Here is a 12,793-nt window from a genome sequence, read left to right as displayed (position 1 = left end):
GCCACTGTATAGTCATAAGGGATTTGATTTAGGTCATACCTGAATGGTCTAGTGGTTTTCCCTGCTTTCTTCAATTTAAGTCTGAATTTGGCAATAAGGAGTTCATGGTCTGAGCCACAGTCAGCTCCTGGTCTTGTTTTTGCTGACTGTATAGAGCTTCTCCATCTTTGGCTGCAAAGAATATAATCAATCTGATTTCGGTGTTGACCATCTGGTGATGTCCATGTGTAGAGTCTTCTCTTGTGTTGTTGGAAGAGGGTGTTTGCTATGATCAGTGCGTTCTTTTGGCAAAACTCTATTAGCCTTTGCCCTGCTTCACTCTGTACTCCAAGGCCGAATTTGCCTGTTACTCTAGGTGTTTCTTGACTTCCTACTTTTGCATTCCAGTCCCCTATAATGAAAAGGACATCTTTTTGGGGTGTTAGTTCTAAAAGGTCTTGTAGGTCTTCAGAAAACCGTTCAACTCAGCTTCTTCAGAGTTACTGGTTGGGGCACAGACTTGGATTACCGTGATACTGAATGGTTTTCCTTGGAAATGAACAGAGATCATTCTGTTGTTTTTGAGATTGCATCCAAGTACTGCATTTCGGACTCTTTCATTGACTATGATGGCTACTCCATTTCTTCTAAGGGATTCCTGCCCACAGTAGTAGATATAATGGTCATTGGAGTTAAGTTCACCCATTCCAGTCCATCTTAGTTTGCTGATTCCTAGAATGTCGATGTTCACTCTTGCCATCTCCTGTTTGACCACTTTCAATTTGCCTTGATTTGTGGACCTAACATTCCAGGTTCCTATGCTCTTTACAGCATCGGAACTTGCTTCTATCACCAGTCCCATCCACAACTGGGTGTTGTGGATCGGCGGCTGTGACGGTGCAGGAGCGGCCGACAGAAGCTACTTCACGTCCAAGGTCAGGGTTGGCAGCTGAGAGGAGTTACCCCACCCCAAGGTAAGGAGCAGTGGCTGGGCTTTGCTGGAGCAGCCTTGAAGAGATACCCCACATCCAAGGTAAGAGAAGCCCAAGTAAGACGGCAGGCGCTGAGAGAGGGATCAGAGGGCAGACAGACTGAAACCACAATCACAGACAACTAGCCAATCTGATCACACAGACCACAGCCTTGTCTAACTCAATGAAACTAAGCCATGCCATGTGGGGCCACCCAGGACGGGCGGGTCATGGTGGAGAGTTCTGACAGAATGTGGTCCACTGGAGAAGGGAATGGCAAACCACTTCAGTATTCTTGCCTTGAGAACCCCATGAACAGTATGAAAAGGCAAAAAAAGATAGAAAATGTAGGTATATAATTCTATAATGCCTCTAGGAAAAGATACTGTGTTTAAGTTCATTTTGTGTAATTACAGCAAATAAAATTGAAATTTTTATGTTTGGGAGATTGTGAAACTGATCATTAGTATTGAGTTCATGTCAGATAAATTCAATATACAACAGTTTGTAATACTGTTTGCAAAAGGTAGTGAGTGAGTTAGTCAGTGAAAGTTGCTTAGTCGTGTCCGACTCTTTTCAACCCAATGGACTATACAGTCCATGGAATTCTCCAGGCCAGAATACTGGAGTGGGTAGCCGTTCCCTTCTCTAGGGAATCTTCCCAACCCAGGGATCGAACCCAGGTCTCCAGTATAGAAGGTGGATTCTCTAAGTCTTGGCAATTATGCCGTATCTTAAACTAAGATTATAAGCTTATGAGTAAGAGGGATAAGTTGAAGTAACCTGAAACAATTCCATACTTACTAATTCTATTCCTCCCCCATCTCTGCCCCTGAAGTTAGAATGGAAGATTTATAGATTTGGATTTCCAGGGCCAATGGAAATTTTCTTATAGTTTACAGGGGAAATCTAATGCATGCTTATTTAAATCAATACATCATTCATGACTGACAATCTATTTGGAGGTATTACTGTGTCTCCTCTCACTATCTTATTGTCTTCTAGACTTCTGTACTCCATGCTTGGATTCTTTCATCTGATTCCTCCATTCTTACTTTATGATATACTGCAGGTACGGAGAGAGGGTATATAGGGGAGGAGGAAGTTTATCCCTTATCTGTAATGACCCTTCTACTCAGATTATCTTAAATTAAAATTTCCAAATTGTTATTTGTTTTGTTCCGTTGTAAAGTAACAAAGAGGAGCTCCACTCCAATCTGTTCTCATTTTAAATGGAATATTGCTATAATTATTACTAAAGTCTTTTGCAGCACTAATACTCTGTGCTTCTGAATCTAAAGTCAACACAACTGAAATAAATCTATTATAGTATAAGTAAAGATATTCATATTTATTGGAGAATGTTACTATCTTAGAAATACGGTTATTTCTCTAGTACAAAGTATGTGATTAGACAGTTAATTAAATGGAAACAATGCAGATTCATGCACATTTGGCATTTGAGGGCCTAAAGTAAAATTCATGTGAGATACAAAAAACAGGCTATAAATGAAAATATCTACATTAAACTAGAAATGAGTAGCTTTATACAATACCAACCATATGCATCAATAGCAGAATTCTTTTGCTGATTTTGGGAAAGGTTTTAAGTCTTGGATTATACTTCTCTTTCTTTAAGAGAATCATCCTAACGTGTGTGTGTGTGTGTCACTTAAGTCTTACAATTTTTACTGAATTTTCATTGGGTATGTCAGGAATTCAAACATCCTATTAGTATGTACAAAAAATTATGTTAAGAGTAACTTTTTAATTAAAACTTTCAGTCAAGAGCTTACTACTAAATCAAAGAATTTCATGGATATGAATTAAAGCTTTATTTTACCTCCTAAGGTTTTAAAACCTCTGAAAAGAATAATTTTGAAATTAAGATGTTCCCACAGAATTGGTCACTTACCGCTTGTCCATAATTCCTGTATGACACAGACTTAAAAGTAGACAACTCAACTATTGTTAGAATCATTGAAATAATTGCGAGAATCATGCATAAGATGTTCACAAGCATAGCACAGGTAAGCTAAAAAGAAGACATAGAGTAAATTTATTATACTCAGAATAAATGATATTGTTAAATAGTTTGTATTACTGAAAAAAGCGATCTAGTTAAAACTTTAATCTCACTTCTAAATCTTTAGAAGTGTTGGTACGCTTGCCATTAGCGTGAAACCCTTCTCTGGTTTATATGAAACCTGATTAATTTGGAGTAAATATCAAAACATCTTCATACCAATAAGCATAAATCTTCCATTTGGGCTCAAAAATATTATATTTTACAATCTTCTGAGTCATTTGGAAGAAAGCCTTATAATATATTATTTGAACAAAAGGAGTTTCACATAAAAAAGAGAAAAAAGATGGAAAATGACTGCTTGGAGAAACAGGCCAAATAGATTCAATTAATTTTAATCCAGGGTTTTAATTCTTTAGGGAAATCCATCAACATCTTTGGATATTAGTTTTTTATCTCTACAATCACAAGAGTAGACTAATTCACCTCTAAGGTATCTTTTAGCTCTGAGATTCTAAGATTATTTTCCTTCCCAATATCTTTCTACCTATAATATAGATGGATCTTTATTTTGAACAGATTTTCTATTTTGTTACAAGGTACAGTTGTGTTTCCAAATTAGAGTTAGGAAAATGAAGTTTTACAACAGTATTATGTCTATTTATAAACTCATTGAGTTCTATTAAATTTTTGGCTAACAGTAAAATTCATATAAGGTTAAAAAAAGGTATAACACCAAACCAAAAAAACAAAAGAGCTCTATACTTAAACTTAGAAACCTTTATATAGTATGACTCTAATACAGCACATCTGTCTACATTAAACTACATGCTCCTAGGTTTTCATTTAACTCCTTCCTTTATTTTACAGACAGGGCAGATTCCTTTATTGTTTAGATGCCCACTATGTTTTCACTAAAACCTACTTAGCTTTGTGACAAGTGGTTTCTAGGGTACACTGAACATTTTAACTTACCTGGCGTTGAGACGGATACCATGTTGCTCTTATTATGGAGATTCCTGAAATGATAAACTGAATATAAAAACATATATTTATAAATACTCATTGATAATGCTCATCACCTTAAAATATATTTTAAACAATTCCCTCTTCTAAGTCAATTATTTTTAGACTAGTCAGAGTAGAATAATATAAAGAAGTTTCAGTAGAAGGGGTTAGGACAGGTTTACATCTATAGTAATGAAGGATCAGTAACAGTAGGATCACTAACAATAGAAACATATAGGGGACAGTGTGTATAATTCAGACAGTGGATGCAGAATATGCCAAGGATGACTTACGCAGTCCTGAATCAGGGACCAAATTTGCTTGTACCTGCACATGCTCTCTAAACTCATTCAATCCTCACTTCTAATGCTGTACTTCTGACTGAGATGCTACTACTGATTCTTACTTCTAATTCTTACTTCTAATGCTATACTTCTGGCTGAAATGCTACTACTGATTATGATTACTGTGTATACATCCAGATGTGGAAAAGCAGTCCATGAACCTATATTCCAACTAGTATTTGTACAAAGTATCTCTCTTAACTGAGACTGTAGCCATTATTAAGGTAACAGATGTTATTCCTATTTTTGCCTTTATTTTATAAAAAGAAGTTCCATTATTTCATACCAGGCTACTTTGTCTATTTCCCAGAAGTGTAAAGCTATGCCATATTGTTTGAAAGTGGGCTACACAATCCCTTTGAAACATTCCTTTTGTCTTTTCTGTTTTAATGGCTTTGACAAAGATCTAAGTTAAAGTCTAATTTGTAGGGAAAAAGTATTCATACTACACCCCATATACAGGAAGGCCACACTTGAGGTTTACTAACTACTGGAGGATCTCTTAAGTGTACATACTCAGCACTTCATTCTGTAGCAAAATTGAGATTTCCAAGAAGACAAAGTACAGGTAACAACTAGTTCAGAATACAAAGTGAAAACACCTTGAGAATTTTAAACTAGTGCTAACTGGATTACCAAACTATGAGCTTTACAAAAGGCCTTTCAAAGTTTATGACCTAAATGAGAAATTTAGAATTAAACTATACTTAATTGAAATTTTAGATAACTTAATGTAAGCGATAACTATGATATTTTTATAACATGATTAGAAACACTGAAGGACAGCAATCATTTATCTGGATTTTACCCGCAAATGCACTATTTTTCTCCTATTGTTTTCCAAGGCAATGCTTGGACATCTGTAAGCCAACACACAAGAGCAGAGGCTCCTAAAGGCGTCTTGCTCCTTTACAGCCCTAGCAAATGGTGGCGTCTGATCTCCTACTGCCCGCTACCACTGGTTCTAAGCACGGTAAGTGGTTCCCTTGTTCCTTGTTCCTTCCAACCATGCTCTCTCCTCCAGCTTTGAATCAGATGTCATCAGATGCTATCACCCACTGTCCCTTCTGGTTGAAGTCATCTACTGATCCCCTACCTTGGTCACTCTTTGGGCGTGCTTAGTCACTCAGTTGTGTCCAGCTCTTTGCGACCCCATGGACTGCAGTCCACTAGGCTCCTTTGTCCATAGGGATTCTCCAGGAGAATCCAAGAATACTGGAGTGAGTTGCCATGCCCTCCTCCAGGGGATCTTCCCAACCCAGTGATCCAACCCACATCTCTTACATTGGCAGGTGGATTCTTTACCACTAGCGCCACCTGGGAATAGTAACACCTTTCAAATCTCCATGTTAATTATCCCACTTTGTCCACCAACTCATGACCTGCAGTTTTACAATTCTAATAATCCACTGACCCCATGTGGATCTGTAATCTGAGCCCCTTACTTCTTTGTTATATTCTCTCCTTTACCAGTTTAAATTCTATGACCAGCTATTAAAAACGCTCACTTTTTTACATTCTCAACTCCTCTGCACCTTTCTTTTCACAGTTGTATGGATAGGCCAGAATCTTGATTAAACACAGTTCTCCTTCTTATTACATGCCTGCACCCATGCGCTGAACATGACCTGAGACAGATGTACATAACCATCTTGATGCATCTCACTGTGTAATCATGTTCCAAAAGCTTGAGTCTTTAATGCTTCATCAAAGTCACACTACTTTTCCATAATCCATGCACATTCTCATTTTTCCTAGGTGACCATTTCCTCATTCTTTTTTCTCACATCAAGCAACCAACCCATTCTCCATTCACACTCTCAGAGCATGATCCTACTTTCTAATTCACTGAAACAGTTGAGGCCATCAGAAGGAAAGTTCTACAAGCTCCCAATACCCAATGGCCTGAAAGTTGTCCATTTTCTCTGTTCCTCTACCTTCCTTCCTGTTGCCTGCCTTGAAACTATTTGCATTAAAGGTGGATAATCCTTTGTTGGGGGCTGTCCTTTGCATTATAGGATGTTCAGCAGCATCCTTGATTTGCCCACTGGATGTATACCCCTTAGCTATGAAAACTAAAAATGTTACCACAAAATGTCCTCTGAGGGGAAACATCACCTCTAGCTGAGAACCACTACTAGAGGAGAAGTATCCATGCTCCTATTTGTGTATTAAAAGGCATTCATTTCTTGCGTCTAAGTCCATGATTCTAATAATCTCCCCCATCACTTATCTCATGTATCCTCACTTTCTTCTGGTTCAGTGCCTTCAACAAAAGACGTGGAACAACGTACTGAAACAAATAAGCTCACCCTCTCCTGACTCAAGGTTCCCTCAACAGCCGCATCACTCTACACCACATGACACCAAAACCCTTAGACAAACTGTCTGTATTTACTGTCTCTAATTCCTCTCCTTTCATTATTCTTTACACCAGTTCCAGTTAGGCTTTTGCCCCACCTTCCACTGCAATTATTTGTCAAGCTTACCATTGGCCTTCGTATCGCTAAATCCAATGGTCAGTTCTCAGCCCTTCTCTGATTTGACAACAAAACAGAGTTAATACATTTGGTCTTTTGCTATTCTTTGTTTACTTGACTTCCAGGATGTCATGCTCTCCAGACTTTCCTCTTACTTTATGGCTATAGGAAACCACAGAAGAGCGCAGGTGAGGACAGATTTTAAAAATGTGTGAATATAGACTCATTGCGTGAGGACCCTAAGGCAAGGACCCAACATGGAAAGTAACCATAAATGGAGACTATGCTTACAATTCTGTAATTGTATGGATATGTGAACATATCCAAGGACAATCCAGCCTACGGTTGTCATTGTGTATTCAGTCCTATATCAATGTCTCTTATAACAGCACTGGTAAGTTAAAGGTGCTCAATAAATATTTGTTTTATTTAAACAAATAAGGGATCTGACTTTGAATTATCAATATGGGATTTAGTTACTTAACTCTCCTGAAAACTTCAGAAACTCTTCCTATGTTCTACTAGTGGCATGAACATTATTTACTGAACGATTAAATAAAAAAATGTATTCTACTCACAAAAATTCCCCATAAAGAACATCCTGTTTTGTAAGTTATCGGTTCATATGTCCCAAAGACTCCTTTAATTTGTCCCATATACAAAATCAATAGGAGATACCACATGAAAATACAAAAGATGCCAGTCATAATCTGGACAGCCTATGGGAAGAGAATGCTATTAGTATTGAAACCATGTAATTTATAACAATTCCAATAAGTGTTAACTATAAAAAAAATTCAAAGTTTTTACAAAAGATGGTAGTAAAATAGAAATGCATGTAACCATGAAATTCCTGGATTGGTTAGTCTAAAAAGAGGGCCCTAACCAGGAAGTACTGAGGTTTACCCAAGAGGAATGAGCCATACTTGGAGCATCAGACTGTTCAGTAGGCATTCTGGTGAATTCTCCCATAAGAAAGTTGGCAATCTGACTCTACTGCTGGCTATCCTCTCTATCAAGTAATGACATGTCAGGAGAATACTGAGGGGACTTCTTTTCATTCAAGGCACACTTGATATGGATCTTTTTCACAAGATGCTGAGATGAGGTAGAGTCAACACGGACATACAAAGATACCCAAAGTAGACTAACTTGCCCGAAGTCTTTCTGTTGGATAGGGGACAGGTTAGGGTCGGGGAGAATTATTACTCAACTTCAGTTTGTAAAAAGGCAATTATAATCCCAGGAAATATGTACCAGTAAATTTCTGAATTTATATGTAAACTTAATATTTCAAATACTAAATCACATTTTTAATCACTCTTTAAAAATGTCAGAGGATACATTATTTTCACTTTCATTTTCATATAAACTTTAATAGGAAGCTATTTAATGTTTTAAGTTTGGTAGTTTCAGTTCTTTGCAAAGCACGTGATCTATGAAACACATATGCAACTAATTGATATTAAAGAAAGCTAATATTCCTAATATTAATAGGAAGCTATTTAATGTTTTGAGTAGTTTCAGCTCTTTTGTTTCTTTGTAAAGCAAGTGATCTATGAAGTACTTAAATGCAACTGATTAATATTAAAGCTGTGTTTTAGAGAAAAATTTTTTCATAGAAAACCCACTTTTGGGGGATAACAATCTTATGCATTTAGATTCAGACTTCAAGGTTTCCTCTGCATCAGATTTGGAAGAACAACATCATTTTCAAAGATTCTTTGGATTTGACTGGGAGAAAACCCTCTGCTAGATCTCAAAATCCTTGAGATTTTGGTCTTCTGTATTACAGGCAGATTCTTTACCATTACTAAATAGAAATAGTGCATGATCTTGAATTTAGTTAAAGTAAGTCTTACTTACCGCTATAACAAGAGAATCTGCTTCAGAGACTTTTGAACAACACGTACATATAGCCATACTACCAGCATCTCCTCTAGATGATTGTGTCTCTAATCTCTGGTGATATCTCTATTAGCAAACTTCTACAAAACAGTACAAAACACAAACACAAGCTTTGCTCAAAAGAAAACACTTAAGGTCACTTCTTTTCTTACTGTTTTGCAATTACTTTCCCACACTCTGAAGCAATCACTTTCTTCTCTCCTTGCTTTTTTAGAAGGAATTTGCATTCACCTGTTTTGAGTTAGGTCTCCAGAACTGAAAAGCTTCCCTTTGACTAAAAAATGTTGATATATACAATATTACACATATTTTCTCTGAGTAGTGAACAGCTTCTCTGGGTTATGAAGTATAAAGAAAACCTAGGGAATAGGACTGGAGAACGCAATGGCTGCCCACTCCAGTACTCTTGCCTGGACAAACCCATGGACGGAGGAGCCTGGTAGGCTACAGTCCATGGGGTCGCTGAGAGTCTGACATGACTGAGCGACTTCACTTTCACTTCTTACTTTCATGCACTGGAGAAGGAAATGGCACCCCACTCCAGTGTTCTTGCCTGGAGAATCCCAGGGACGGGGGAGCCTGGTGGGCTGCGGTCTATGGGGTCACACAGAGTTGGACACGACTGAAGCAACTTAGCAGCAGCAACAGCAGGAAATAGGACCAGTACTAGAGGATCTTAGTAAAGCTTTTAATAGCTCATTTGCAATTCATAATCAATTCAATGTAACTCATAATGCCATGTTTGCATTTTTAAAACCAAATTCTTGGACTTAAATTCATCATGGGCTTGTGACTTTTTTTTCCTTGACATATATTTGCTACCTAGTTCTTATTTCTATAAGATGGATTTTTCTTCCATCAGACAACTTATTAAAGTTGTTTCCACAATCCTAAATGCTCTGTTATTCCTGCAGCTTCCCCTTGTGCTTAAATCACTTTCTTACTTATATGAACATTAAAAACCTAGCTAAATGCATCTCCTTCTGAGATTTCACCCACTTGAGGATCTGGAATAACACTGCTTAATATCTTCTAACATGGCATACTTATGTCAAAAACATGAGTTATGTCACTTAGCCACTCAGGTGATCACCTAACAGATGATCTCAAAACTTTCCTTGGACCTTCCACAAATGAGAGAAGAGTTTGACTAAATGATCTGTCATTCCCTGCACCCTTAAAATCTCATGAACTGATTATTTTAATGAAACTCCGGTTTCTAAATTTGATTTCCTGAATGTCTCTTAATTCTATAAAGTACAAAAACAGAAAAAGCCAGGTAAGAATACAAGAACTGTGAGAGCAAATAGAGAAAATAGTATTTTAATAGCTGAATTATAGCCACTAAGCTTTATATATTAAAACATCACTTTTGAGAAATGTTAGAGAGTATAAGCCTATAGGCAATTAAGATCAATTACTCTATCATGCTTAAATTAAAGACAGAATTATAGAATTCATGTATAGAGTAATGAAGAAAAGTCATATCTAGACTGCTATTATTTGCCACGTTTTAGATAAAAGAAAGATAATAAAAATAGTAAGCCTTTTTCTATGCATAGAAAAAAGTCTTTTCACAGTTTATAGTGGAAGCACCATGAGTGACTTGGGAAGTAGAACATTTAGCATCATTATAACTGCCATCGGGCCCCTACCAAAACCACTCCAAATGAAGTATTCATTAAAATACCAAGAAAAAAATTATGTGTGTTAAAAATCCTCAGCTTAACTGACTGAAGGAAGAGAGTAAGAAATGCTGCAATGTACTCCTGTAATACATGATGGTTAGAAATTAAAGACAAAATTCTACATGTGGTTAAAAACTAAAAGTAGAATATAAAAAAAAAATTAATGATTTATTTATTTTTATCTTCTGGTGATCCATCACTAAGCCAAAAAGCAGCTACAGGAAAGCCCCTAGCCATTATCCTCAACCCCGTCCTCACCCCTTAAATTTGTGCTACACAGAACTTCGGGAACAATCACAGAGAGCTCATGTGGAGAAACCATTTCTCCATCTCCAGTGCCTTTAGCAGGGCCGCAACTCCTAACGGTCTTCAGAATAAAGTTCAAATTCTTTGGCAGGGCTCATAAAGGCCTGCATGAATTGCTCTCTGCTCACCTTCTCAGCCTCATCATGGCCACTCCCTTAGTTTGAGCCCTAACAGTGGTGGCAGCAGTATTCTCTGGGAAGCCTCTGCTTCATGAGTCTGTTAAGATATCCCTCTCCTTGATTCCCTAACATTCTGTGCATACTTCCTATCACCATGTAGTCTTAACTTCTGATTTTCAGGACTGGTTCCCAAGGTCAGTGTGAGCTCCCAGAAGTCCAGGAATTAATTTCCGTCTGTCCAGGGCCAGTCCTGCACTGTGATCAAGAGACTCAGACTTTATTAAATAAGCTACAATGAGATATTAATCACCTCCTTCCAGTCAGAATGACTATCATCAAAAAATCTACAAATAACAAATGTTGGAGAGGGTGTGGAGAAACCCAGTTCCAGAGGGAGCCCTGTTACACTGTTGGTGGAAATGTAAACTGGTACAGCCACTATGGAGAACAGTCTGAACTTCCCTTAAGAAACTAAAAACAAGATATCATATGATCCAGCAATCCCATTCCTTGGCATATATCTGGAGAAAAAACTAATTCATAAGGATGTTCATAGCAGCACTATATACAGTAGCCAAGACATGGAAACAATCTAAGTGTTCATCAACAAAGATATGGATAAAGAAGATGTTAAACACACGTATATATACATAAATATGTATACATACATATGCAAGGGAATATTCAGTTCAGTCGCTCAGTCGTGTCCAACTCTTTGCGACCCCATGAATTGCAGCACACCAGGACTCAGCCATAAAAAATAATAATAAAATACATCTTCAGCAACATGGAAGCCCTAGAGATTATTGGTCTAAGTTAAGCAAGTCAGATATTGAAAGACATATATATCCCTTCTCAGGGGAATCTTAAAAAAATAGTACAAATCAACTTATTTACAAAACAAACTCACAGACATGGGGGAAGGGGGAAACTCATGGTTACCAAAGGGGGAAAGGAGCAAGAAGGTTAAGTGAGGAGTGCAGAATTACAGACAGATGACACTATACACAAAACAGACAAACGAAGATTCACTTTTCAGCAAAGGGATGGAAGTGGAGTATCTTGTTCATGTGAAACTCAACACAATATTATAAACCAACTACAGTTAAAAGGAAAAAAAAAGAGAGACTGGTTCTGCGGGTGGCAGAGCGGGGGGTGAGTCCCAGCCTCTGCAGGCAACGGGAAGGAGACAAGAATAGGGGGTGGGCATGGCGAGGCACTGAATTCTGTCTCCGTCCTTCCTTAGGGCTTTTAACACTTAACAAAGCTCAAAGGCAAAGCGACATCATTACCCCTCATTTTACTTGCTCACGGTCCTTTCGCCCTCCCTGGCCCAGGCCCTGGCTAAGGCGGGGGTCTCGGCGCCGGCAGGTCACCCTGCTCCGGAGCGGTTGTCCAGACTGGGTCCTCCCGCCAGTGTCCTGGCCCGGCTCTGGGGGCGGGTCTCTGCTAGCTGCGCCCTCAGGGCCAGGTCCCCAGACCCCGCCAAGCCGGCATTCTGGAAAGATCAAGGGGCCCGGGATCCAGCCGGCCCTCAGGCTCCTCAGGCAGCGCAGGCTCCAACGGCAGCCTCGTTGATCACGCGCTCCTGGACCCTCCTGCGCCTGCGCGAGAGCGGGGCTCGGGAGAGAGGGACAGCGCATGCACAGACTCGTGGCGCCTGGCCGGCCATGTGCTGTCTCGGGAACTGCCTCTCTGTGTCTCTAGTGAGGGCTTCTCCACACCTCCGTTTGTTATCTTCTCCCTCCTGGGGTGTTTTTCGTATGTACATCCACTGCAAAGCAACTAGAATCTCTGAGGAAAAGCCCGTCTTTCACCTGCTGTCGTCTCAAAGAATAATTTTGGCCACAAACATACTGAAAAAGGTGAGTAGCTGAGTCATTGACTCATGAGAAACGTAAGTAGCTAAAGAAGGAAATTAAATTGAGAGAATATTTAGCGAGACACTGGAATGACTTTTTGAT

General features: G+C 38.7%; 1 protein-coding gene across 1 annotated transcript in view; it reads right to left on the bottom strand.

The window, feature by feature from the left end:
• Positions 1 to 12,411, bottom strand: part of MS4A13 (membrane-spanning 4-domains, subfamily A, member 13) — a 24,794-nt gene extending 12,383 nt beyond the window's left edge. The window contains exons 1-5 of the mRNA XM_010843722.1: positions 12,122 to 12,411; positions 8,675 to 8,796; positions 7,387 to 7,527; positions 3,952 to 4,008; positions 2,866 to 2,985 (exon numbers count right to left, since the gene is read on the bottom strand). Of these exons, the coding sequence (XP_010842024.1) occupies positions 2,866 to 2,985; positions 3,952 to 4,008; positions 7,387 to 7,527; positions 8,675 to 8,731 (375 nt within the window). The 5' untranslated portion in view covers positions 8,732 to 8,796; positions 12,122 to 12,411. The remainder of the gene's footprint in view (positions 1 to 2,865; positions 2,986 to 3,951; positions 4,009 to 7,386; positions 7,528 to 8,674; positions 8,797 to 12,121) is intronic.
• Positions 12,412 to 12,793: the final 382 nt, after the last annotated feature.

Source organism: Bison bison, unplaced genomic scaffold (assembly GCF_000754665.1).
Source record: "Bison bison bison isolate TAMUID 2011002044 unplaced genomic scaffold, Bison_UMD1.0 scf7180017864185, whole genome shotgun sequence".
In the NCBI taxonomy this organism is placed as follows: Eukaryota; Metazoa; Chordata; class Mammalia; order Artiodactyla; family Bovidae; genus Bison; species Bison bison.
Note: the sequence above shows the minus strand (reverse complement) of the source record. Positions and strands in the feature narration are given on the sequence as shown.